The 24,465-nt window shown below is 47.9% G+C and overlaps 1 protein-coding gene and 1 long non-coding RNA gene across 5 annotated transcripts in view; one reads left to right on the forward strand and one right to left on the reverse strand.

Moving 5' to 3' along the window:
• Positions 1 to 22,657, forward strand: part of FRMD4A (FERM domain containing 4A) — a 333,243-nt gene extending 310,586 nt beyond the window's left edge. Inside the window, exons 7-14 of one of the 2 annotated variants that reach the window (XM_026454816.1) lie at positions 210 to 438; positions 2,996 to 3,052; positions 5,966 to 6,203; positions 7,035 to 7,202; positions 9,074 to 9,957; positions 12,032 to 12,128; positions 14,536 to 14,607; positions 19,336 to 22,657. In XM_026454816.1, the coding sequence (XP_026310601.1) occupies positions 210 to 438; positions 2,996 to 3,052; positions 5,966 to 6,203; positions 7,035 to 7,202; positions 9,074 to 9,957; positions 12,032 to 12,128; positions 14,536 to 14,605 (1,743 nt within the window). In that variant the 3' untranslated portion in view covers positions 14,606 to 14,607; positions 19,336 to 22,657. The remainder of the gene's footprint in view (positions 1 to 209; positions 439 to 2,995; positions 3,053 to 5,965; positions 6,204 to 7,034; positions 7,203 to 9,073; positions 9,958 to 12,031; positions 12,129 to 14,535; positions 14,608 to 19,335) is intronic. The other variant, XM_026454815.1, reaches the window with a different exon arrangement.
• LOC113224924 lies at positions 10,649 to 19,483 on the reverse strand. 3 transcript variants are annotated; one of them, XR_003309559.2, is made up of 4 exons: positions 19,100 to 19,483; positions 17,577 to 18,257; positions 12,117 to 12,191; positions 10,649 to 11,181 (listed from the first exon to the last, which is right to left on the reverse strand). It is a non-coding gene; the product is annotated as an uncharacterized LOC113224924 (long non-coding RNA). The 3 variants fall into 3 exon arrangements; XR_004229137.1 differs by having other exon boundaries at positions 17,577 to 17,723; positions 18,057 to 19,483; XR_003309558.2 differs by having other exon boundaries at positions 17,577 to 19,483.
• Positions 22,658 to 24,465: the final 1,808 nt, after the last annotated feature.

The raw sequence follows: 24,465 nt of genomic DNA on the forward strand, positions 1-24,465 counted from the left end.
GACCTCGTGATCCGCCCGCCTTGGCCTCCCAAAGTGCTGGGATTACAGGCTTGAGCCACCACGCCTGGCCAAGTGGAGCTACTTTTAAGAGTGTATCCCAAGGAACTGAGCTTGCCTTGGGGAGGGGACAGGGACCTTGAGGAGGGGAGGATGAGTGTCTGCCTGCTCAGCATCCCCAGTAACACAAACCGGCGCTTTCCCTCCCACAGGAAGCTGAGCTGGAACGCCTGGAACGAGAGTTTGCCATTCAGTCCCAGATTACAGAGGCTGCCCGCCGCCTAGCCAGTGATCCCAACGTCAGCAAAAAGCTGAAGAAACAAAGGAAAACCTCGTATCTGAATGCACTGAAGAAACTGCAAGAGATTGAAAATGCAATCAATGAGAACCGCATCAAGTCTGGAAAGAAACCCACGCAGAGGGCTTCGCTGATCATAGACGGTCAGTGCTGGCTGGGCTGTCCCCAACCCACTCCCACGCCCGGGCCCCGGGAACCAGACGTCAGGTCCCACGAGTGGCCGCTGCATGACCTGAGCAGCCACCTAACTGCCCACTGCCTTCATTTGTCCATCCATAAAATGAAGCGAGTAAGGCCTGATCCCACATGAGAGAAACCAAGTGGATGCAGACACAGATGACGGGATTGTATGAATCAAACTGTTGGTATCACTGTTGGCTTCCCAGAGAACCTGCAGCCAGGAGCTAGCATTCTTCTCGGCCCTCACTGTGAACTGAGCTGAGTTGACTAGGCTAACCCAGGCTCTGACGCTCAGGGACCTGAGCGCCCCTACTCAATCTGGAAGGACAGGTAGGGCTGGGGTACACAGCAGCAGTGATCCCTCTCTTCGAGCAGCCTCTGCCAACCCCTGTACTTCCAGGTGCCTCCTATCCCAAGAGCTGAGGCTTGGGGAGACTGGGCCATCTGATTGTCTGGAACCCTGAGCTCAGTCAGGGGTAGGGAATTTGGGTGATGGCCTTTGGTCAACTGTAGAAGGAAATCCCCCAGTATCCACCCACAAAGCATCAAATCCCCTAAACGGTGAGAATCCTTCTTGTCTAAGTCAGTGAATTATTGAAAATATAAATCAAGCTTTCCTCCAAGTGTATGCGTATTTAAACTACCTTTGCTCTAGAAAGACAGAAAGTTGAATAGTGGTTACTATGGGGGTTAGGGCACAGGGGAATGAGGAGTTAATGCTTAATGGATACAGAGTTTCAGTCTGGAAAAATGAAAATATTATTCAAACAGAAGATGGATGGTGGTGATGGTTGCACAACAGTGTGAATGTAGTTAATGCCAATGAACTGTACACTTAAAAATAGTTAAGCTGGGGCTGGGCGCGGTGGCTCACACCTGTAATCCCAACACTTCAGGAGGTCGAGGCGGGCGGATCACCTGAGGTCGCGAGTTCAAGACCAGCCTGACGAACATGGAGAAACCCTGTCTCTACTAAAAATACAAAAATTAGCCAGGTGTGGTGGTGCATACCTGTAATCCCAGCTGCTCAGGAGGCCGAGGCAAGAAAATCATGTGAACACGGCGGGTAGAGGTTGCAGTGAGCTGAGATGGTGCTGGTGCCATTGCACTCCAGCCTTGTCAGCAAGAGCAACACTCTGTCTCAAAAAAAAAAAAAAAAAAAAAAAAAGAAAGAAAGAAAGAAAGAAAAACAGTTAATCTGGGCATGTTGGCATGCACCTGTAGTCCCAGCTACTCAGGAGCCTGAGGCAGAAGGATCGCTTGAGCCAGAGGTTTGAGACTGTAGTCTGCTACGATTATGCCTATGAGTAACCATGCATTCCAGCCTGGGCAATATAGTAAGACTCCATGTCTGGGAAAAAAAAAAATGTTAACATGGTAAATGTGATGTTATATATGTTTCACCACAATTACATAGATGGATATAGACAGATACAGATTTGCAGCCTAAACTCGTGGGCCTCTTAGGGTAGCAATGATGTGCTGAAGATTCCAAGATGCTGAAGTCAGAGCTCCTGGTTGCTCACAGTCCATCATGCAACAAGAATAAAGTGAATTCCTAGTTAAAAAGAGAAGTTTTAAAAATTCCTTTGCTCTAGGAAATTTGGAATAACCATCTTTCCCTATCTCATCTTGTTGTCCTTGGCCAAGACCACACAACCTTTCCCCCACCTCCTAGTAAAGCTCCCTCAGCCTCTTTCTGATGCTCCATTTGAGATCCTCTGTGCCCTCCAAGGCAGTTAGGGGTTCCCTACAGAAACATCGAAGGGGCCTCTTGAACTAGAAGAGTAATTAACATTCTTGCTAGTTCCTTAGCATATTATTTTAAGAGGTAAAACACCAAACTTGGAACCTGAAGACCTGGGACCTTTGCTCGCGTTGCCCGAGAGCAAAACCACCTCAGACAAACCACTCTTCCCTTCCTACCCCTCAGTTTCCCCAGCAGTGAAACAGGGAGGATTATTTTACTATCTCCCTTTTGGGCGTGTTCTCCTGGTTAATTGAATGGCATCTATAAAAATAAGCTTTGGAGAGATGGAGCCTGTATTTAGCACGCTTGTTTTCTCTACTAATGACTTACAAAGTTTGTTGAGAAGCCGTTTATTGCCACAGAAGCAAAGCAAAGTCCCTACCCTAGTTTCACATTTGTAGAATAAAAAGCAGTTTGCGTCCTTTGGTTTCGCTGGTACATGCCCTGGATTTGTGCAGGGACAATGATGTGGTTTAATCGGGCTGGGGCAGCCTTTATATTCAATATGAAGCCACTCTGCATTGCAGTATTCTATGAAACCAGGGCACAAACAAAGGCTAGGGCACATGGCAGTGTCGGGGTGGGGAGCTGAGCCAGTGACCCGCCACAGGGACTGTCAAACACCCAGCAGCATTTGTATTGTATCTAGTGGGTTCTTTCTGGTTAGGAAGAGAAAGGTATGAGGTGGTGGTAGACAGGCTGTTTTTACAGATAGGGCTTTGTTGAAGGAATGTGCTGAACTCATAGGCTATTGCTTTTTGTCTTCTCAGATGGAAACATTGCCAGTGAAGACAGCTCCCTCTCAGATGCCCTTGTTCTCGAGGATGGTAGGTTTATGCATTTCCTGCTTACAAACCTGGAGCTCAGAGTAAACAGAGATGAATTTGTATGTAGTCTGGGGATTGCCTTGTGTAAAGGCAAGAGCCAGGCCAAAAGACAGCTGGGCTCCCTGCAAGCTTTCTCATTTCCCAGTATTCACCTGTTTGGTTGGGAGTGGGTAGGTGCTGCATAAACCCGTGTGTATTAGAGCTTTTCATCAGTGAGTGGTGCTTTACTTTTTTAGAAACCAAAAACTTTTTTATTTTTAAGGCAGGGTCTCACACTATTGCCCAGGCTGGAGTGCAGTGGCATGATTTCGGCTCACTACAACCTCTGCCTCCTAGGCTCAAGTGACCCTTCCACCTCAGCCTCCCTATTAGCTGGGACTACAGCGTGCCACCACACCTGGCTAATTTTTGTAATTTTTTTGTAGAGACTGGGTTTGCCATGTTGCTCCTGGGTTGAAACGACCCACTCACCTCGGCCTCCTAAAGTGCTGGGAGGATTACAGGCAGGAGCTACCATACCCGGCCCAAAACCACATTTTTAACTACACAGAGAATCTACACACCTAGGTATAGCTTCCTTTTGAGTACTCATAGTATCTAGAGGAAAAGGGTAGAAATTGATTTAGATCACAAGTCAAAGATTGAAACTCACTAGGAGAGTCTAAAGATCGTGAGAAGAAATGGAACAAACCTACTGTTGCTTCCCAAGGCAGTAGTGAAAGCAAGAGGGGACGCATCCTGGTAGACACACGCTTAGGATGGAAAACTGTCTTATTCTTTCCCATTGAACTCTTAAAACCTGGCAGTTAGAAGGATATTTTCTTGGGAAATTCTTAAAAAAAAACAGAACTCGTCCCTCCCCCAACCCCCGCCACCACCATACGTAGGGGAAGTACGAATTCCAAACCCAGAACCATGTGAGAATACTCCAGTGGATGTTTAACCATCACACTGAGAGGCGGGTGCATTAATTATATGGAAATATATTAAGTGGCAGTTAATTATTTTGCCCTGTAGGGAGACTTCAGGCAGGCAGTGATAAGTGGCTGTTCAGATGGGAAACATAAAAGGTCCACACTAGTCATACTAATAATGATAATTGCAATAATAATAATGATTGCTCTTGATGTGGGGAAAGTCTGGCGGGTTATTTACCCAGTCACCTTGGCTGTGCTATTAGAAATCAGACTGGAATATATTTGTCTGCTTCATTACACACGGGGGAGGCCACTGGGCTACAAGGAAACGGGGGGCTTGAGCATCAGAGATCCCAGCCCTGTGGTTGGCCTCTGAGTACCCCAGTCTCTCCTGGAAAGGGAACAAGAAAAATTGAGAGAGATTCCTTGGTAACAGAGGGGTGCCTGGAGCAATAGGTAATGTCAGTGGGTAATTTGGAGTGGGTAATGTCAGTGGGTAATTTTTGTGATTCCAGCTGCTTCCCCGTGTTCCGGATGCAGACCCTGGACTTCCTCACAGGTGTCAGCACATCCTTTTGCATGCCACGGTCCCACTGCAGGCTGGCTTTCTAGGGACTCTTCCTTTACTGATTTGAGGGCAAAGGAGGAGTGGGTGCATACTGGGTGTCCATGGCTGGGGGACTGAGAATTAGGCGGTGAAACGAGTCACTGGAAATGGATTTAGGGGCAAGTGAATGGTAGTTGGTTGTTTGTAAGGTTTGCTTCTGTGCTTTTTTCCCCTCCACCTCCCGTCTCTGCCTTCCCCGTGAAGCCTGAATCGTCCCCTCCTCTCTCTTCTCAATGCTGACCTGCCCTAGCCTGAAGTCTTCATTCATCCCCCTCTTCAGTCTCTAGTTTCAGAACGCTGCCAGGTGAATAGTTCTAAAACAGGATTTTTCACCCTGATGCATCCGGGCTTAAGACGTTGCAAAGTTTTCCTGTGACTTTTCAAAATCTCAATTCCTTAGCTCAGAATTCCAGGCCCCCATCAGTCAGACTGTTGGCTCACATGTGCACACAGAAGGCGGCTGTGCTGACCAGAGCTCCTCCCTCACTCCTCCTGCCCCACCTCACCAGCCCCTGCCCTGCCAGATGTGCCTGCAGCTGGTACCCTGCCGCCAGGGCCTCCACACTTTGGTTCAAGCCCTTCCTTCCTTCTCCTCTTTGCCTGCCCACTGCTCAAGCCCCTTCAAGACCAGCCTCTCCCACAGCACCTCCTAGACTCACTGCATTTGCTTTTTCTGAAAGTCCTCTAGCACACTGACGTGTTAGATCATTCCTTTCCCGGAGGCAGGGAATCATTTATTAATACATAATCTTTGTAGCTCATCTCCTTAAAGAAGTTAAGGCAGTTTCAAACTTAAAATATACAGAATTAAAAGAGAATAAACACAGCCCTGGGGAAAAAAGCAAAGAGTAGACACCCGATCCACCCAGCAGGTATTTACAATGGACATATAGACCCTCATTCATTTTTTTTTTCTCCAACCAATATTTATCAAGCACCTACTATGTGTCAGCTGAGGATCTAGCAGCAAATGAAACAGACAAAACTCTCCGAGAACTCAGACCCTCCCAAAGTGAATTAGATGCTTAGCATCTGTTGAAAGACAACACTAGAGCAGTAACTACATTTTGCTGTTTGGCGTGAAGCAGTCATTTGTTGGTGGTATTTAATGACGTTCAGACTTCACTCCATTCGTGTCTCATCAAAAGCAACGCGTCTCTTCCCATGCAATCCCACCTGCAGTCGAGGTTTGGCTTGCCCTGGTTTGGTTTGACTCGTCTTGACTTGTCTTGGCAACTGGGGAAGAGTCTCAGGGTTTCTCATTACAGGGGTGAAGGTGTGGGTTTGGCTGTATGGCTCCAAGGTGCGGGGGGATGGGGGTGGGGGCTCTGTCTCAGCCTGTGGGAAGGATGGCCGGGGCTCAGTTCCTCTCTTCCTGTCTTTGTGCAGAAGACTCTCAGGTTACCAGCACAATATCCCCCCTACATTCTCCTCACAAGGGACTCCCTCCTCGGCCACCATCGCACAACAGGCCTCCTCCTCCCCAGTCCCTGGAGGGACTCCGACAGATGCACTGTCACCGCAGCGACTATGACAGGTCACCCATCAAGCCCAAAATGTGGAGTGAGTCCTCTTTAGATGAACCCTATGAGAAGGTCAAGAAGCGCTCCTCTCACAGCCATTCCAGGTGAGCTGCGTCGCGAATGACGCCAAATGAGGCCACCGTCCACGCTCTGGAACGATCAAAGGGCTGTCCCAAGTAGCATCCACGACGACAAAACCCACGTCAACCTAGTTCCTCCCCCTGGGGTTTGCCTTTCACGGGGCTGTGCTCACAGCGCCCTCTGCTGCCGACCCTGTTGAGGTACATTTTTGTGACTCAGAAATTGGGGCTTTGGCCCACAATCCACGTGATGACAGATGGTTTGAATGCTGTTAAATTCCAGAGGAATTAATTAGGAAATCTCAGGCAGCGCTATTCTGAAATGGCAAGTGAAAGTCCACTCGGAGCAATTGCAGTGGTTCAGAACTCCACCCCCTCATCCAGCAGAATTCTCCAGCCAAGCAGCTGTAATCCAAGCTGTGTATTATCAGCTCATTACTGGGCTGACCTTGTAGGGAGTTTTTTTTTGGAAGGCATTTGGGTCTGCTTCTCTGTTTTTCTCATTTCCTTTAATCACCCCACCAGGCTCCAAGGGGGTGCCGGGACAGGTAAATATTTGTTTCTTGGAAAACAGAAACTGTAAGGGCAGGACCGTCACACTGCCTGATACAGAGAAGGCTGACCAGGGTCTTTGTCTCGTATTGCCTAGGTAGGGAGTGGGGAGGGTGTTCAGGGACCAGGATTCTACCCACTGCTGGGGAAAGGCTGAGAACTACTGTAGAGGTCTGACCAAGCAAGGTGGGAGTCACGGGCGAGCTTTCCCCACATGCTGGGATCAATGTCCTGAACTAGCCAGCCCCCCAGGACAGGTGCTGTCTGTCTAGCGGTGACTACATGGCATCCTTGGCTTTGCAGCAGCCACAAGCGCTTCCCCAGCACGGGAAGCTGTGCGGAAGCAGGCGGAGGAAGCAACTCTTTGCAGAACAGCCCCATCCGCGGCCTCCCGCACTGGAACTCCCAGTCCAGCATGCCGTCCACGCCAGACCTGCGGGTCCGGAGTCCCCACTATGTCCATTCCACGAGGTGAGTCTGCCCGGCCTTTGGGCCACCTCCCTGCTCAGACCAGGCCTTCTTTTTTAAAATTGGGCATTGCCAGCCCCAAGCTGGCCCAAATAATGGAGGAGCTACAGTCAGACCTGAACCCGGGAGGATAAATGAAGCAGAATAAAAAAACCAAGCTGGCAGCAGTCAACCCCCATTAGCCAAGAGACCTATGCAGAGGACACTTGGAGCCAGCCAGAGAATCCCTGGGCTCCTGGAGACAGGGAACGTGAAAAGTTTCCTCATCAAAGCAGAGGCAGCAGAGGCTGGCTGGGTTAGCATGGGAAGAGCTCTTACATCTTTCTACTGAGGCCTAAATTTATACTGGACTTCCTTTAGTGCCTCAAAATGTAAATTCATAAAGAGCAAAAGAGCCAGGCAAAAATGAGGCTTCAGTGAATCACGCCTTCTTTTTATTGGTTTGTTTGTTTGTTTGTTTGTTTTTTTCTTGAAATGGAGTCATGCTGTCACCCCGGCTGGAGTGCAGACGTGTGATCTCGGCTCACTGCAACCTCTGCCTCCTGGGTTCAAGCGATTCTCCTGCCTCAGCCTCCTGAGTAGATGGAATTATAGGCACCTACCACCACGCCTGGCTAATTTTTGTATTTTTTAGTAGAGACGGGGTTTCACCAGGTTGGCCAGGCTGGCCTCGAACTCCTGACCTCAGGTGATCCACCCGCCTTGGCCTCCCAAAGTGCTGGGATTAGAGGCGTGAGCCACCACTCCTAGCCACACCTTCTTTTTCTAAAAAGAAGCAAACCAGATCACAGAGGGCCACGTGATGGAGACTTTCAACCCCTTCTGAGTGGCAGTCGGAAGTGGGACTCACCTCTTCCTGTGCTTGGCCAGTGGGGCCGCTGTGAATTTCACATGCAGTCCCAGCATCAGGCAACATCATCTGCCATGTGATAGTGTTTCGCACTTCCCTGAGCCCTGAGTGGACTCACACGAGCAGAATGAATTATAGATAAATAATGGTGTGGTGAGTATTTGCATCATTGTTTAATTACTCATTTGCCACCAACCTCCTATTTCCCAGTTTTCACAGGAAAGGGGAGTCTATTTATATGGATTATGTAATAGTATTTGGTTAAATTATATGAAGGGCCTCTGTAGGACTGCTTTTTGATCTCATCTGTAAATATGGACATTTCATCTGGTTTGTGTTTTGTCTTTTTTTTTTTTTTTTTTTCAAGAGAGACAGGGTCTTGCCCTGTTGCCCAGGCTGGAATGCAGTGGTTTGATCACAGCTTACTGCATCCTCAAGTGATCCTACCTCCTCAGCCTCCTGACTAGCTGGGACCATGGGTGTACAACACTACACCCAGCTAATTTTCTAATTTTTTTGTAAGAGATGAGGTCTTACTATGTTGCAGAGCGTGGTGTCAAATTCCCAGGCTCAAGCAATTCTTCAGCCTCCTGGAGCACTGGGATTACAGGCGTGGACCACCGTGCCCAGCCCTATCTGGTTTAACCATAATATTAGAGTAATGATTCTGTGGTTCTCTTTGTGTCTATAGAATCATTTTACACTTAAAACAAACAACCAAACAAAACCCCAAAATCGAAACCCTTCTGTGAGTCCTAGCTTCAGTCCCGCTTCCCACTGGGAATCAAGGTGGAGACGCCAGGTTCGCCTCCCGCCACAACCGGCAGTTTCATTCGCTGGAAACAACAGGCAGTTCCCGGACCCCCGGGGCAGCCCTGCTGAGTGAGACTCTCTGGCTTGCTGGGCTGGGGCCTGAGCCTTCGTGGAGGCCCTCAGTGCCCGCCTCAGGTCCCCCTCCTCCCCGGAGCACCCCTCCTTGGGCCCACCCCCCACCCCCAGACCAACCGGGGCCGTCTCCTGGCAGGTCGGTGGACATCAGCCCCACGCGACTGCACAGCCTTGCACTGCACTTTAGGCACCGGAGCTCCAGCCTGGAGTCCCAGGGCAAGCTCCTGGGCTCGGAGAACGACACCGGGAGCCCCGACTTCTACACCCCGCGGACTCGTAGCAGCAATGGCTCGGACCCCATGGACGACTGCTCGTCGTGCACCAGCCACTCGAGCTCGGAGCACTACTACCCGGCGCAGATGAACGCCAACTACTCCACGCTGGCCGAGGACTCGCCGTCCAAGGCGCGCCAGCGGCAGAGGCAGCGACAGCGGGCGGCGGGCGCACTGGGCTCGGCCAGCTCTGGCAGCATGCCCAACCTGGCGGCACGCGGGGGCGCAGGGGGCGCCGGGGGCGCCGGGGGCGGTGTGTACCTGCACAGCCAGAGCCAGCCCAGCTCGCAGTACCGCATCAAGGAGTACCCGCTGTACATCGAGGGCGGCGCCACGCCCGTGGTGGTGCGCAGCCTGGAGAGCGACCAGGAGGGCCACTACAGCGTCAAGGCTCAGTTCAAGACCTCCAACTCCTACACGGCGGGCGGCCTGTTCAAGGAGAGCTGGCGCGGCGGCGGCGACGAGGGCGACACGGGCCGCCTGACGCCGTCGCGATCGCAGATCCTGCGGACTCCGTCGCTGGGCCGCGAGGGCGCCCACGACAAGGGCGCGGGCCGCGCTGCCGTCTCAGACGAGCTGCGCCAGTGGTACCAGCGTTCCACCGCCTCGCACAAGGAGCACAGCCGCCTGTCGCACACCAGCTCCACCTCCTCAGACAGCGGCTCGCAGTACAGCACCTCCTCCCAGAGCACCTTCGTGGCGCACAGCAGGGTCACCAGGATGCCCCAGATGTGCAAGGCCACGTCAGGTGAGAAGGGGCGGCCGGGCGCACGTGGGAAGAAGGCCTGGGGGCGAACTGCTCGCTGGTGTCAAGGGCTGCTGCCGGGAGGTACCGTTAGAATTGGGTGCAGTGAGGAACAGGAGTCATTAATTCTGGGAACCCTGCTGTCAGATGCGGGAGACTTGAGGTCTTTCAGGCCTTTGTTGGCCCCCCCACCCCGCCCCCGCCCTGTTCTTACCCTAATCTTGCCGGTAAGGGTGCACCTGAACCTCCAGAGTGCACTGGGCCAGCCCCCCCATTTCCCCCTTGTAAGGACAGAAATCTAAGAAACTTAGGTAATGTCTCTGGGTTTATCCAACCAAAGGCGAGTCTTTTACTCTAGTGAGGAGAGGCGGCCAGTGAAAGCCCACAGCTGTAGCTTGCAAAGGAAGCTGGGTTGCGGATGGGCTTGGGTCAAGTCTAAAGATTTGGCCAGTGTCTCCCCAGATGGGGGCAGACTGGCTAATAAATAGAGTGCTAGAGCTGGGCATTTGACAGAATTCTTGACTGCTCCTGGCTTTCCCTTTTCAATGATGATATGCCGCAGCCACAAACTATATTTTTGTTAAGTGTCTTCAATATCCTTGATGGTATGTCTGAAAATTTCCCTCATATTCTTGTAGTCAAGAGCATTGGGTGGTATTGAATGAAGTTTAAAAAAAATGGAAGAAACCACCCATTCCTTTAAGTTACATTTAATAACAGTGGCAATGACCAACACTGAGCAGGTGCCTTGTGCTCTGGTCACAGCACTGGCTTATTAACATACTCTTACCACTCAGAGAGAGGGACACTGAGAACAACAGAAATGGTAAACATTGTAAGAACAGAATGAGAGTCAGAAGCAAATGGGAGGAACTCTGAGTCAGGAATTTGGCAAAGATCAGGGGAAACAGTGACCTGAGATAATGGGGGGGGTTCATCTTTGGGGAACTGTAGGAAATTCTTGGTGCCTGGAGACAGCAGGGCAAAGAGGAAGAACCTGGCTGCCCAAGTGAGCCAGGCTCCGGCATTCTATCCCCACATCCCCGTGGACGTGTTTATTAGGGTCCACTGGCCAAATGACAAGCTCCAGAGATCAGGTAATAGTGGGTTTTCCGGGGACTTCAAGGTCCTAGAACCTTCTTTATGTTCCTTCTTCATCTGTAAAATAGCCCAGTGAAATTTGCCATTGACTTCCCAGGAAGATCTTGAGTATGATCATCTGTGACCCTATTAGATAAAGAACCAACATGTTGTAAATATCTCCAACAAACAGGAAGGTTTGTGTTCTATCAATCAAAATTGCAGCACTTCTCTGCTAGATTTGCTTTATGTAAAGAGATTAGGTGGATTTTTTGGAACATATTTTAGACTAAAATTTTTAAGAAGCTGTATTTGAGGTTTACTGATGGAAAACATTCCACTACCAAAAAAGCAAAGGATGCATTTAAGTAGGATTGACTTCCTACTAAATCTTTCCAACTGGACTTCCATACTGCCTACATCAGTAAATGCCTAGTGCTCAGGTTTGGATGAGTTATTAAAAGCCCTGCTCCCTTCAAAGTGCACTACAGTAGCAATGATAAGCCTGAAACAGCAGAGAGAACAGGCTCTGAGAACCTTTCTGGATGCCCTCTCTTCACAATGGAGAGAAACAATTTCACAACGGGGCTACACTGAAAATGCCCTGGGGCCAGAGAAATATATCATCCCTGTATGAGCCCTGCTCAGGTCTCACTCAAAGGACTATGTGGACATCAGGTTCTTTGCTGCTGTTAAAGCTGTCACCATCCCTATGGCCACTTCCTGGTGGCAAAGTGGGGACCTAGGATCCCAGGTCAACTTGACTTAGAATGAAGGTGCATGGTAGTGGGGAGAAAATAGAATTGGGATGCAGAGATGGTTCCCCACTGTGGCCATGCCATAGGGATGCCAAGACCCTGCCCTGGGGTCCTTTCCAGTATCCCTGGAAATGGCGACCTCTGGCCACTGGGTTGGTGTCGGCCAACAGGTCACAAGCTCCTCCACCTGTGTCTGATCCCTGTCTGCTCTCTGCCTTTCTTGCACCACCTGCATATAGCTGCCTTACCTCAAAGCCAGAGAAGCTCGACACCGTCAAGTGAAATTGGAGCCACTCCCCCAAGCAGTCCCCACCACATCCTAACCTGGCAGACTGGGTGAGTTCTCCTTCCATGTTCTTCACTGTGTCAGCTCGAAAGAGTGTCATAGATATTCAGATCCTAGTGACAAAAGGATAAGTCAGTAAATGGACGATGAGCGTTTGTCACTGGGAAGTGTCTTCAAGAGAAGTCCCATGATCTGCTGTCATCTCTGCCTACTCCTTTCCCTGGCTGTGCCTTTATAGAGGTGAATTGTCTGTGTTCTCTTAAAGTAGATGGTGATCCTTGGTATGTGGGGAGATGGAAGCAGGAAGTGGGACTGTGCTTCTTTGGTCAGATTTCCAGACAGCATTTGATTTCAGTTGGGATTATAGCCAGGCACGAATATCAGGGGGAGAAAGAGAGCTGAAGACAGCAAATACCCTGAGAGGCAGATGAAACAGCCACTGTCTTAAGATGTCTCAGGGTGCAGGAAAAAAGGCTGTGTCCTGGCCAAGCACTTGCTCTTTATCAACACACAAAGGAGATCAGGTGCCCTGAAGCCTTCAGCAGAAGCTGTACACAGCAAAATAAATGAAACCGAAAGGCAGCTCTTTTGATAGCCTGACATGTTCGCCTACAGCATTATCATCTCGGGGCCAGTGAGGCTGTTCTGACCTAGTGGAGGGTCTGGCAGACACAGGTAACCCACCTGCCTCTTCTGTTGCCCCTGAGACATCACCTCTAAGTAGATGTTAGGTTCTGTCAACATCTGTTGGTTAGAGGAGTAAGGGGTCCCCTTCCTTGGTTTGGTGGAGCATCAAGGGGGATGTCTGGGAAAATCTGACAACTGGCTGTAAGTTGAATCATGAGAAAAGCACAATTCCAGAATTGGCTCTAATGCCTGCCTTTCAGGATCTCATACTTGGCCTTTTTTTTTTGAGATAGAGTCTTACTCTGTTGCCTAGACTGCAGTGCAGTGGTGCAATATCAGCTCACTGCAACCTCCACAGTTCAAGTGATTCTCCTGCCTCAGCCTCCCTAGTAGCTGGCATTACTAGTGTGCATCACCATACCTGGCAAATTTCTAGTAGAGACAGGGTTTCACCACGTTGGCCAGGCTGGTCTCGAACTCCTGACCTTAGGTGATCTGCCCACCTCGGCTTCCCAAAGTGCTGGGATTACAGGCACTGGCCGGCATTTTTGTTCCTGCAGGTTTATCTGTAGTAATTTTTTACACGAGGTTTTCTGGAGCCTTCATTTTTGGCAAGAGAGAAAGGGTCCTAACACTTACTGAGTGCTTGCTGTGTACTCAAAGGCTGGGAGCAGCTTCTAACACACAGCTCATATAATCCTTATCCCCTGGCAACAGAAATACCCAGATGTTTTAGTTTCATAGATGAGGCTCAGAGGAACTAAGTGCCTGGCCCAAAGTCTGACAGCTGGAGGGAGCTGGAATCCTAGCTCTGCCCTCTGTGACCCCAAACCCTGTCTTTTCCCACTATACCGGTAGTTAAGTGTGGTCCCAAAGCAGCAGGACGTGAGAGCCTCACCTGGGATCTTATCAGAAATGCAAATTCTCAGGCTCATCTGTAACCTAAAAAAATCCAAAACTCTGGCAATGGAGCCCAGCAGGCTGCTTTCTGATAAGCCCTCCAGGTGATGCTGACATACACTCAAGTTTGACAATCACTGAACAATGCCATGCTGCCTCTGATTCCTTTTAAAATAGGGGAAACTGGAATGGAGCCCCAACTCGCTGTTCCTGTGTCTGCTCCTACTTCTTGGGCTGTCTGTCGGGCAGTCGCTGCCCCTCCGTCCTTAACTCTAGGTCATTAACACCTACTCACGTACCACCCACACCCCAGCTCTCACCTGTGTGGCCAGGCAGCCTCTGCAAGGTTTAGGGTCTAAGAGTCTCACTAAGATTAACTCATTAAAGAATGACACATCTTTCCTATATATAATACCTCCAGTGACTAAACAAGAAACTTCAGATTGCAAGATCCCTCTGTAGATCTTCCAACTTTTCTGAATCATGCCCAGTCTCACCCGATTCAAATATATGATTGTATTTGGCAACAGGCTCTGAAATGTACAAGCACTCCTCAGGGTCCTATGCATATAAGATGGTCTTGAAACTTGCCTGTTTCACCATCTACAACTAGTGAGGACTCAAGACAAATTTGAAACAAAACAGCTATTTTGGTTCTTGCGTAAACTCTTTGCTATGATGTGACACGAAATGAGGCCATGGGTAAAAAGTGCCAAAGAGGGCCCATCCCTCCTAACAAATTACGTCTTTTGACTCAATTATGGGGACTGAAAGTGCTGCATGACTTGTATGATCTGTTGCTAACTCAGGTATCTAATCAGTGGGCCTTTCGGATGTATTACTAAGGTGCTAATCGTGTCTGTGTCAGTTTCCCTCTGTAACAGTAACATGACCTCTCTTCTCTTCCTCCTCCTGCTTTCCTTTGTTCAGAGAAGCAACAGAAAACTCACCCATTCTGGATGGGTCTGAGTCTCCACCTCACCAAAGTACTGATGAATAGAGGTACCGTAAGAGGAGTTTTGTTCCTACTGCCCATGAGTCTGTGGTCCCACATGTGCTGCATATGTGTTGCTTTTCTCCATGTCACCGTTTCCAGAATGCTGTATTTATGCCTTATTTCCAGATACGTGGGGAACTATATGTTTTTAGATGGAGTTTCTTACATCAGATAATACTGCTTCCCAGAGTCTTGTTCTGTTGCCCAGGCTGGAGTGCAGTGGCATGATCTTGGCTCACTGCTACCTCTGCCTCCCAGGTTCTCCCTGGTAGCTACAGGTGCACACGTGGCTAATTTTTGTATTTTTAGTAGACACGGGGTTTTGCCATGTTGGCCAGGCTAGTCTCGAACTCCTGAACTTAAGTGATCTGTGCACCTGGCCCCAAAGTATGTTTTAGACTCACCATGTTCTACCTACATTCAAATATTTGTAGACATTTTACTGTTAGAGTAATCAGTGTCCCTGAAAAGAACAGCATTGCTGCAATGTAAGTTTCAAAGCACCAAGGGCAGACTGAGTTGATCCAGAAGCACCCCCATCGTATCATCCCAGCATTCTTAACAGCTGTGCTGAGTACTAAAGGCTATGAGCCCTGCTTTTCCAAATGTCCGTAAGCCAGCATTTTTATTGCTACCACCATCACCAGGGAGCTCATTAGAAAGTTAGTTAGACTCCTGGGCACCACCCTGGCCTACTGAACCTAGTGTGCATTTAACAAGATTCCTGAGTGAATAAAATGCATGTCGAAATTTGCAAAGCACAGGGGCAGAAAACACCTGGTCTGGTCTCTAGCCCCAGGACCCTTACAGTCTAACTGGGACACAAGGCATTGAAATCAAATTGCCTATCAGGAGATAGGTATACGAGGAGCATGAGAAACTGCCACACTTATGTATTCAGTGCTCAATTGCTTAGAAACAAAACGCTGAGAGGATTCAGAAATGAGAGGGTCACTTTTGAGTTCACAGAGATGTTATGTGAGCCTGGTTCAGAAGCCTGCGGTGGGAGGAGGGGGTTGAGACAGGGAGAGACCATTCCAAGTGCAAAAACACGGATGCACAGACAAGGGTGAGGGGTGGTTAACAGAGAGTCTTGTTTCCTGTAGAGAAAAAACTGGACTTTTGACAAGCTCGGACAATATTGCAAAGTTGGCAGATGGGGACTGGGACTTAGGCTTTGGAAGGAAGGTAGACCACCCCCCGGCCAGTGCCAGAAAAAAGAGATTTTGAGATAGGATGATGTCATGAGGTAGGAAGAATGGCCTTTTTCTCCCCCAGTATGGGAGGGCCGATCATCTCACCTGCTAAGGTGATGGAGGTTGGGATGATAGCCAGAATAGAATTAACCAGGTTTGAAAGAGCTGCTGTGAAAATGTAGGCACATCTGCTTGAAATATCTGCATACTATGTGTGCATGCTCATGCATACATGTGTGCACACGCAGGGACACACCTACATACACTGAGCAACAGCACCTTCCCAGACCAGGTAAGACAGGATGCCTCTAGAGGGCCTCGTCCCCAACTGCAGTACTATTCAATAACCCAAGTATGTGCTACCAGTTGTTTTGTAAGCTCCCAGCAGCCCCACCTCCCTAGGCCAAGCACTTATAAACCATGCAATCCTGTGAGATGTGGGTGAATTTGCCATCTGTCTGGTATCAGAGGGCCCCTGGCCAGTACGCTTTGCAGGCCACATGTCTCAGCATAGTCCTGGGAAAGGGCATTCTTCCTGTGGAAAGCCCCACAGGCACTGGCCCTCACAGATTCTGAAGTTGTCACTTCTGTGACCCAGACTGCCCAGTGCTAAGCTGCTCTGCTGGGTCACGAGAGCCACACCTACATCTTCATCCAGCCCCAGCTCGTATTCCAGTGAATGACGGACTTAGCTTACTAGGGCAACTATGGAGTGGCCCCATTTGTATTATTCATGAAGAATAAATGCTTCCTAAATGGTCTCTCTCATTAATTTTGCTTTCGTAGCACATGGCATTCCTTGACTATTACCCTAGAATTGAATTTTACTGAAAGGCAAAGGCTTAGCTGAGCAGCCAGAACAAGGGTCTCTTCCCCCAACTTGAGAATAAGAGACCAATTACCTGAAGCAACATTTATAGCTTTAAAACTACCTTACATACTTCAGTAATGATGGGGAAGCACTAAGAAAGATTCTGTGTAAGACATCACAATTTTGGAAAAATACATCTTTACATCTTCTCCTCCAGCTCTGTTTCCTCAGAGGCAGGAGCAGGCCAGTGGTTTCCATACTGTGGCCCCTCTGGGAGCCACCTGAGAACCAAATCACTGATCCAGATCCCAATGCCCTGTCATATATGGGTTCTGTGAGCCAGAAGAAGAACAGCACAGGCCAGCTAAGGGTTAGGCTCTTCACATACCAAAGAAACCACCACAGGAACCCTTAACCTCATCTACTGCCTTATCCAGACATCACTGCTTTGAACTCAGTGGTCTCTCCTTGAGCCTTTATGTTCAATACATAGTGGACTTTTGGTCCCTGTGAAGCAGGTTATATTGTCACAATTATTACTCAACTTTAACAGTAATAGTTTGAACCAGAAACTGTTTAGGATCCAACATACAAGATAAGTCAACCTCGTCTTATAATATTAGCCTATTTAAGAGTGTTTTTCAAAGTGTGTTCTGTGGATCTTCATAGGTGATACTGTTCCAGAAGTTCTGGGGCAAACAGTAATCCAGGACTTCTCAGAACCTTTAATATATGTTTCGTATACATTTACATTTCAGGCCTCTGAAAGGCAGACTCCTCAAATGTATTTATCCATGGAACCTTTTTTTCCCCCTCAGAGCAACTCACAGGACTACTTTGGGAAACACTGGCTACAGTGGTTCCTTAGATCTCATGAAGCCCCTGAGGGAAGTTTTGTCCCAAACAGACCCGGATCATGTTCGTGTTAGAAACAAACATTTCATCAACAGTTTAAGAAACTACTTACATGTGCCAGTATTCGTTAGTTACATATGAAAAACTCAGTTGAACACACGTAAGCAAACGAGCATGTACCGGCTGATGTCACTGGAGCCTGGGCTGGCTGGGTCTCGTTTCTTCTCTCGCTCTGCTTCCTCCTCCTGTTACCTTCGTTCTCGGGAGGAAATGACATCTTTGTGGTTTCAAAGCTGCTCAGGCACGTGGCCATCTTTGAACCAGGGATTGTGATCGGGGGACTCTCCTTGGCCCGGCCCCATTGGGTTCCTTGTCCCCTGGTCCCCCCGGGAGCGAGGATGGCGGCATGGCGGACAGCACCACCAGGACCACGTGGAATTAGGGAGAGATGTCCCCCTAGGAGAAACACAGGACCCCTGGAGGGCCCAACCACCTCTCCCCTTAGAAGTTTTCCAGTCAGGCACAATTTCAAAAGTCAGCTTAGGGTAGAAAGAAAGTTGGCAGGACAGGTGTCCCAGAAACGTCCACTTACCACCTACATATAGTAATACCCGTGGCCAGTGTCATAATCAAGGGCCTTTTCTTACTTTGCTTCTGAAGCTGGTTTATTTCTGGTGCTCCAAGCACAGGACTCTCATTAACATCCACCAGTACATGCACAGATGCCTTGGGATGTTCCAGCTTTCATGGATTTTAAGACCAGATGAGAAACATTGACAACATCCAGTTGTTCCTAGAGAGGTTAGCAAATGAAACGGACAGCTGGGGATGGCTGCGGATTCTGTTGTGAAGCTGTGTTTGGTACTGAAATGCTCCTAAAACTCACCTGCTCCGAACTACATTGGGTTAGGGTCCCCTCCTGTCACCCATCCCTCACCACTCCCCTAGCACTCCCCACGGGGAGATCAGTTGCAGGAGATGAATTCAAAGGGCTCATTCAGGATCGTTGGAGAGAGGCTGTTCTTCCTAATCATGATCCCTAGTAAGGACTGTCGGCTTCCACCGATCTATGATTGCTTCTCGAGATTTAAGAATTACTTCTACCCAACCTAAATGGTGATACCTACCTAAAATACTTAAAAAAAAAAAGCCTTTTATTTTCTTCTATAGACTTTCCTGTATATTTTAAATGAACACACTTTTATAATCACAAAACAATACATGTTATTTAGAATAAAGCAACGTCACTTTTTTTTTTTAACTTTTAAAACACAATTCAAAATACCACCGCAGTTTCACTATAGGGAAACCTCACAATTCGAATGTTCTTCCAGGACAGAATAAAAATGTCCTAGTGACATCTGGTTAGCCCTGGGGTCTCATGGAGGACAACCCCGGCAGCTGTCGTGGGAAAAGTCCCCTGAGGAAAGCCCGGAGAGTCTGGCTTCGGCTGCATCTGAGGATCACCTGGTGGGAGCTTTGGCAGCTCCCAGCGCTCAAACACATCCCAAACCAATTAGGCCATTGTCTCCCGAGCCGGGGCCCGGGCATGAGTATTTCTGAGAGTTCCCAGGTGCTCCCCGGATGCAGCCACGTTGAAGAACCAGTGCAACCAGTGCACTGAGTAAGCGTTACCTTCCGTTTTCCTCTTTCACAAATGCTCTAGGTTTCAAGCGGCCCCTTTGTGTGGATTCTGGGGCCTTCTGTACACGCAGCACTGTTGAGGGTCTTAGGCCTCACTGCTCTCAACAGGAAAGACTCGTGGTTAGCCCAGGGCCCTGTCAAGGTGAACACATCCTTCTCAGTCTAGGCCTGGCTGAGCCCGTCCTCCTCCACTAACTGTCTCATCTCCTTTCTTGGGCCTCCCACAGGAGCTACAATGATAGCTGTTTCCTGGATTCCTCCCTCTATCCAGAACTAGCTGATGTCCAGTGGTACGGGCAGGAAAAAGCCAAGCCCGGGACCCTCGTGTGAGCCAGCCCGGCCTAATCTGACCGCCTCAACGCCATTCTGAGATCACCTCACTGCCTCTCATTTGCCTTACCCAGACGCACCGTCACCCTGCACCAGCTTCGGCCCTCAGCACTTTTTTTCTCCTGTCTCCGCATTCCCTCCCCCTCGAAAACCTGACTGAGGAGACACTCTGGAAGGTTCCGGTCCCACTGTGTGTCCCCTGGCGCTCTTGCCCATAGAGAGCCAGACACCAATCCTCAATGGCACCTTGGTGGCTTCCCTCTGCCATGACAGCCCCTAGGCCAGGAACCGTCAGGGGGGCCGGCTGGCATCCAATTCCTGCGGATAAGTAGCATTGGGAGAGAACAGGAAAGGGGACTTGAGTTACAGGGTGACCCAGAAAGACGGTCAGCTGTGTCCAGCCTGCCACCCGTATGTAGGCCAATCAAGCACTTCGTGAACAGGAGGCCTCGTGGCATATCCAGTTTACACCTGAAATATTCCTTGATGGGACAGCTTGTGGGGAGTGGCTGTGGGGGAAGGGGAGGATGAGAAAGGAAGCTCTCGACACCAGAGATGCATCAGAGGACCACAATCAGTTCTATGCTGCCAAAGATTAAAAAATAAAAACACAAAAAATTAAGAGGGGCCAAGAGGAAGACATTCTTTCTGCAAGGAAATTTCTTTTAAATTCTGAACTGCTACTACACACAAGTGTAAGTCAACCCTGTGTAAACTGGTGTCCTCTCTCTAGCCCTCTCCCTTACTGGCCCACGTCTCTCTCCGTAGAGAGCCTGAGAAGCTGCCCCAATGCCACGGTAAAGACGAGGGAGTCTCGACTGGCATTGCTGACTCACAGCCGCCATCCATCTGGACACAAAGGAAGAGAGACCCGCGGGAGTCATGGAGGGCACCGTTAGGCCCGGTCCATGCAGGGGGTTCAGCCAAGCCCAAGACTCAAAAGCTGCTTTCCTTTCAGGATTTGTAGTAACATAAGGTGATAATGGCCAAAAGTGGTTCTCTCTCATTAAAACAAACCAGTAAAAGCGTATCCTATTTTTTTGCACAAGGTGTTTCATTTTCTTTTTTATGGGAAACCAAGGGAAAAGCACATTGCGATCCATTCAGTGTTTAACTGTTGTGGCTCATTTTCTGTTCGTTAGCACTTGTGTGACAAACGAGCTCAGATCCGACTTCTCCCATGTGTCACTTACTCCAAGAACCCAACTATGCCCTTAGGTAGAAAGATTTGACTCATGTGTCTACTAGCCAACAGGCAGAGCAGGGTTGAAAAAAATACCAGCTCCCAAAGGGCCCATGTGTCCGTATCATCTCTTACTGTCATGCACATTTGTGTGCAGATACCAAAAGAGGAAAAAAGAAAAAAATTAATGTGTGGGAGCTGCACGTTTACATGTGTTTTAAGCTACACTTCAAACACAACTGGAAAGCCATCAATCTTCAAAGGCCTCAAAAATACCTTTATAATAACAAGTGCACAACTTTAGTTGGGTTATTCAAGATGGCACAAAAAGGTTTCCGCAGAGGTGGTGTTGCTGTGCTTTGGGCGCAAGTGGTTGGGGGGTGGGGGGTGGGGGTTGAATTTTTTTCTCACTCTAATCATTTCCTATTGGAAAGACATTGACAGCCAGGGACAGGAGCCAGGGTGGGAGTAGTTTTGTGGGAAAGCAGAACTGAAGTTAGCTTAAGCATAAAAAGAAAAGAAAAATCTTCGCTTTTCATGTATGTGGAATCCAAGAATAACCATAGGCTGTACCAGACCAGGAGGGTAAGGATGGATACTAAAACGAAATAAATACCAAGGTATTCCTTCTGCTGCAGCCTGGAGACCACCGAGAGTCGAGCTGGGGCACACACACCTGGCCGGGACAAGGCGGGCCATGGCCTCCTCCACCAAGTCTCTGTAGACGATTCAGGGCCTGCTTTCCCCAGCTCCATGCATGGCTAGACTGGTGATTCCAGCATGCAGAAGGGATTAATATTCCCAGAACGCTTTAAGTGTACACCTGCAGGACAAATAGAAACTGGTTACGATACTATTAAATGATTCTAGGGATTCATTGGGGGATATTTTTGTTGCTTTTATTTTCATGGTTAGAGCTACAAAGAGCAGTGATTTTTTTTCTCCCTTCCACATTCAGAAACATTATACATAGGGCCATTTTTCTTTCTCCCAAAGAAGATTCATGAAGAGTCAGACTGAACTGTGTGCAACAGGAAAAGTCAAAAGGGAAAAGGAAGGTGATGAGGTTACGTGGTTACAGGTTCTACACCATGCAGAGTAACTTGAAATCTAGTCTGGAGAAAACCGGATCAAGATTCTAGCCCACTTGAGTTGCAAGGAATGAGAGGCAAAAATTCTAAAGACTTGGGTTATGTTTTCAATTCGGGGGACAGAGAGAAATGGAATGGGAACAGGAATTACAGTTCCAGCAAACATCATGATAGTCTGGTAGTCAAGACAGAGATTAAGTAAAACAGGTTTTACTGTTTAGCTGAGTTCAGTTAATACAAAATGTACATAAAACGTTAGTCCTTTGAGACTGACATGATTAATGATCAGTGTGGTGGGAAATGATGTAGTTACTGTATACAAGCACTTGCAAACTCTTTATCCCTATTCCTTTAAAACAAAATAAGGTGAAATATGAAGTCCCTGGTCTGATATAAAGCCCCTATTGGATTCTTCAGATGCGTAAAAGAAATTGCCTGTTTCAGTCAGAAGACTGGTGAAAACACATACATCAGACTATGTTGTGAGCCAGGTTGATTTTTTATTTTATTATATGCAGGTGAATGTTGAAACTGTTAAAATTCCAATTTGTTTTCATTCAGTATTAGTTTAGTTCTAAATATAGCAAACCCCATCCAGGTGCTATCAGACGACCAGTTACTGCTTAGTTAACTAGGTGTAAAGTTTTACATATACATTAATGTCAATAGTTTATTACAAGTTGTGTAAAATGGAGTCTAGTTTAATAATGGGGGAAAAAAGATTAGGTTGCTCCTGAAACTGACTGTAGAGCATGTAAAATGATTTTACTGGATTCTGTTCAACTGTAATCAATGAAAAAGATGTACGTTGTAGACAAAGTTGCAGAATTAAAAAAGAAATCTGCTTTTAATTTATTCTTTTTGTATTAAGAATTTGTATAGTACCTTTACATTTTGCAAAACAGTGTTGTCAACACTTATTAAAGCATTTTCAAAATGAAAAGATCCCAGCTGACTCCTGGAGATTTTGTTCCTTTGTCTGTCAGCGATAAATGCTTGTGTGTGCTCTGGGAATCTGTAATTCAGGTGCTTGTGTCCTCAGTAGGCTCCTTTATTAAAGTCAATCTGTAGATGGTATTTTTATGGCCTTGCTAGATGATATAGAGAAGCTTGGTTTGTTCAGCAGAGGCAAATTCCCTCTTATTCTAGTTTCCTTTTGTTAACTGTACAAGATAATATTGTCTAAATTATGTATTCCTCCTACTACAAAAAAGGACTTGAGATTAGAGGTCTTTATGAGGATACTATCTCAGCCTTTGCATCACTGTTCACTGCAAACAGCTGCCCACGTGTAATATGTTCCAGCATGGGTACTGTCCCCACAGGACAGTCCACAGCAGAAGGAGCAATGAAGGAAGCTAGGCTTTGAGGGATCGTCTTTAGTCTCTCCATGTTGTCCCTCGTTCCACGTAGGATGCAGAGGGTCACTCTCACAGGCTGCTCAGGCTCTCTGTGACTAAATTAACCCTCCGTGCTCACACTGCAGCTCAAACCCTGCCACTGACCCTCTAAATCACATCACCAGAGCAAGTGCCTACTGGGACTGCAAGTACAGAGTCCCTGACTTATGGATGCAATGATGACTGGCTGACTTGAATAGCGACTGCTACAATCAAATCCCTGGCCCCCTAACTTAATAGGCATCTCTTCCTAGCACAACTGGAAGTCTGGCCTCCAATAGCATCCCTGGATGAAAAGCTCCTGGATGGGAAGCCTTGCAGAAGCCTTGGCCGCTAGAGCCAGTTGATGCTGCCAAAAAGGAAAACAATCCACTGAGAATCACATCTGGAAGTGAGCCCACCAAGAGAGTGTTCTCTACTTCCTACACCCTAAAAACTGCCCGTTGGAGAGCCAGAAGCCTCTCTCCTTGGGGAAGCAACCAGGTCATCTCAAAATCATCTACACTTGAAAAAAGAGAAAGGGACCTCATGTAAGTCTTTTACATGTAAATATGTCACAGCTCAGGAAATTAACCTATTATCTTCTCATTAAGCTCTACCACATGAAAGCAACTGGTAGATACGAAGATCCTCTTCCCATTTCTTTCCCACTCCTTCCTACTTTTCACCTGTTCATCTATCAATCTGTTTATCTAGCTCCCCTTTCACTGTGCCAAAAAAAGTGATTCCAAACAGTTGATTATTAGAGAACACAAAGTGAACACCCCACTCCTGGTAGAAAGTATTACAAACAGCCAGCTCTTTATTTTCCCAGAATACCAGTTCAAAAAGGCTCTATGTAAAACTCTCTAAATATAGCAGTGCGAAGTCACCACTGATGAGAGCCAGCAGGCAGACAATGGGTCTCCAACAAAGTCATTTTATCGCACATTTGGTGCAGAGTTCCAGTTCTTAAAAGCTTACTCTCATGGATGAGACAAACAGGCACACAACCACATATATGGGGAAAGGAGGACACTAACATTAAACAGGAGGAAGAGATTAAAATTATTCCCAAGGATAAGAGATCAACAGGGCATCTCTCATTGGTTACCTGAGTTGAGTGGTCAGAGATGGCAGGGAAAAAGTAGAAGAGATGCAGAGGTATAACCTTTATGCCTTGCACAAAGTCATGCTCCCAGCAAAGTCGGTATCTACTTCGGCAACAGCTGAAGAACCTGCACTGCATTCAGAAGAATAAAACAATGTGGAGAGTAATCTCAAGAGTCCATAGGATTATAACGGCACCAAGATTGATTTTTTAAATCAGAAACACATTTCTATCTTCATAAATTTTTATCCTCACAAGCTAAT

Source organism: Piliocolobus tephrosceles, chromosome 9 (assembly GCF_002776525.5).
Source record: "Piliocolobus tephrosceles isolate RC106 chromosome 9, ASM277652v3, whole genome shotgun sequence".
Taxonomy (NCBI): domain Eukaryota; kingdom Metazoa; phylum Chordata; class Mammalia; order Primates; family Cercopithecidae; genus Piliocolobus; species Piliocolobus tephrosceles.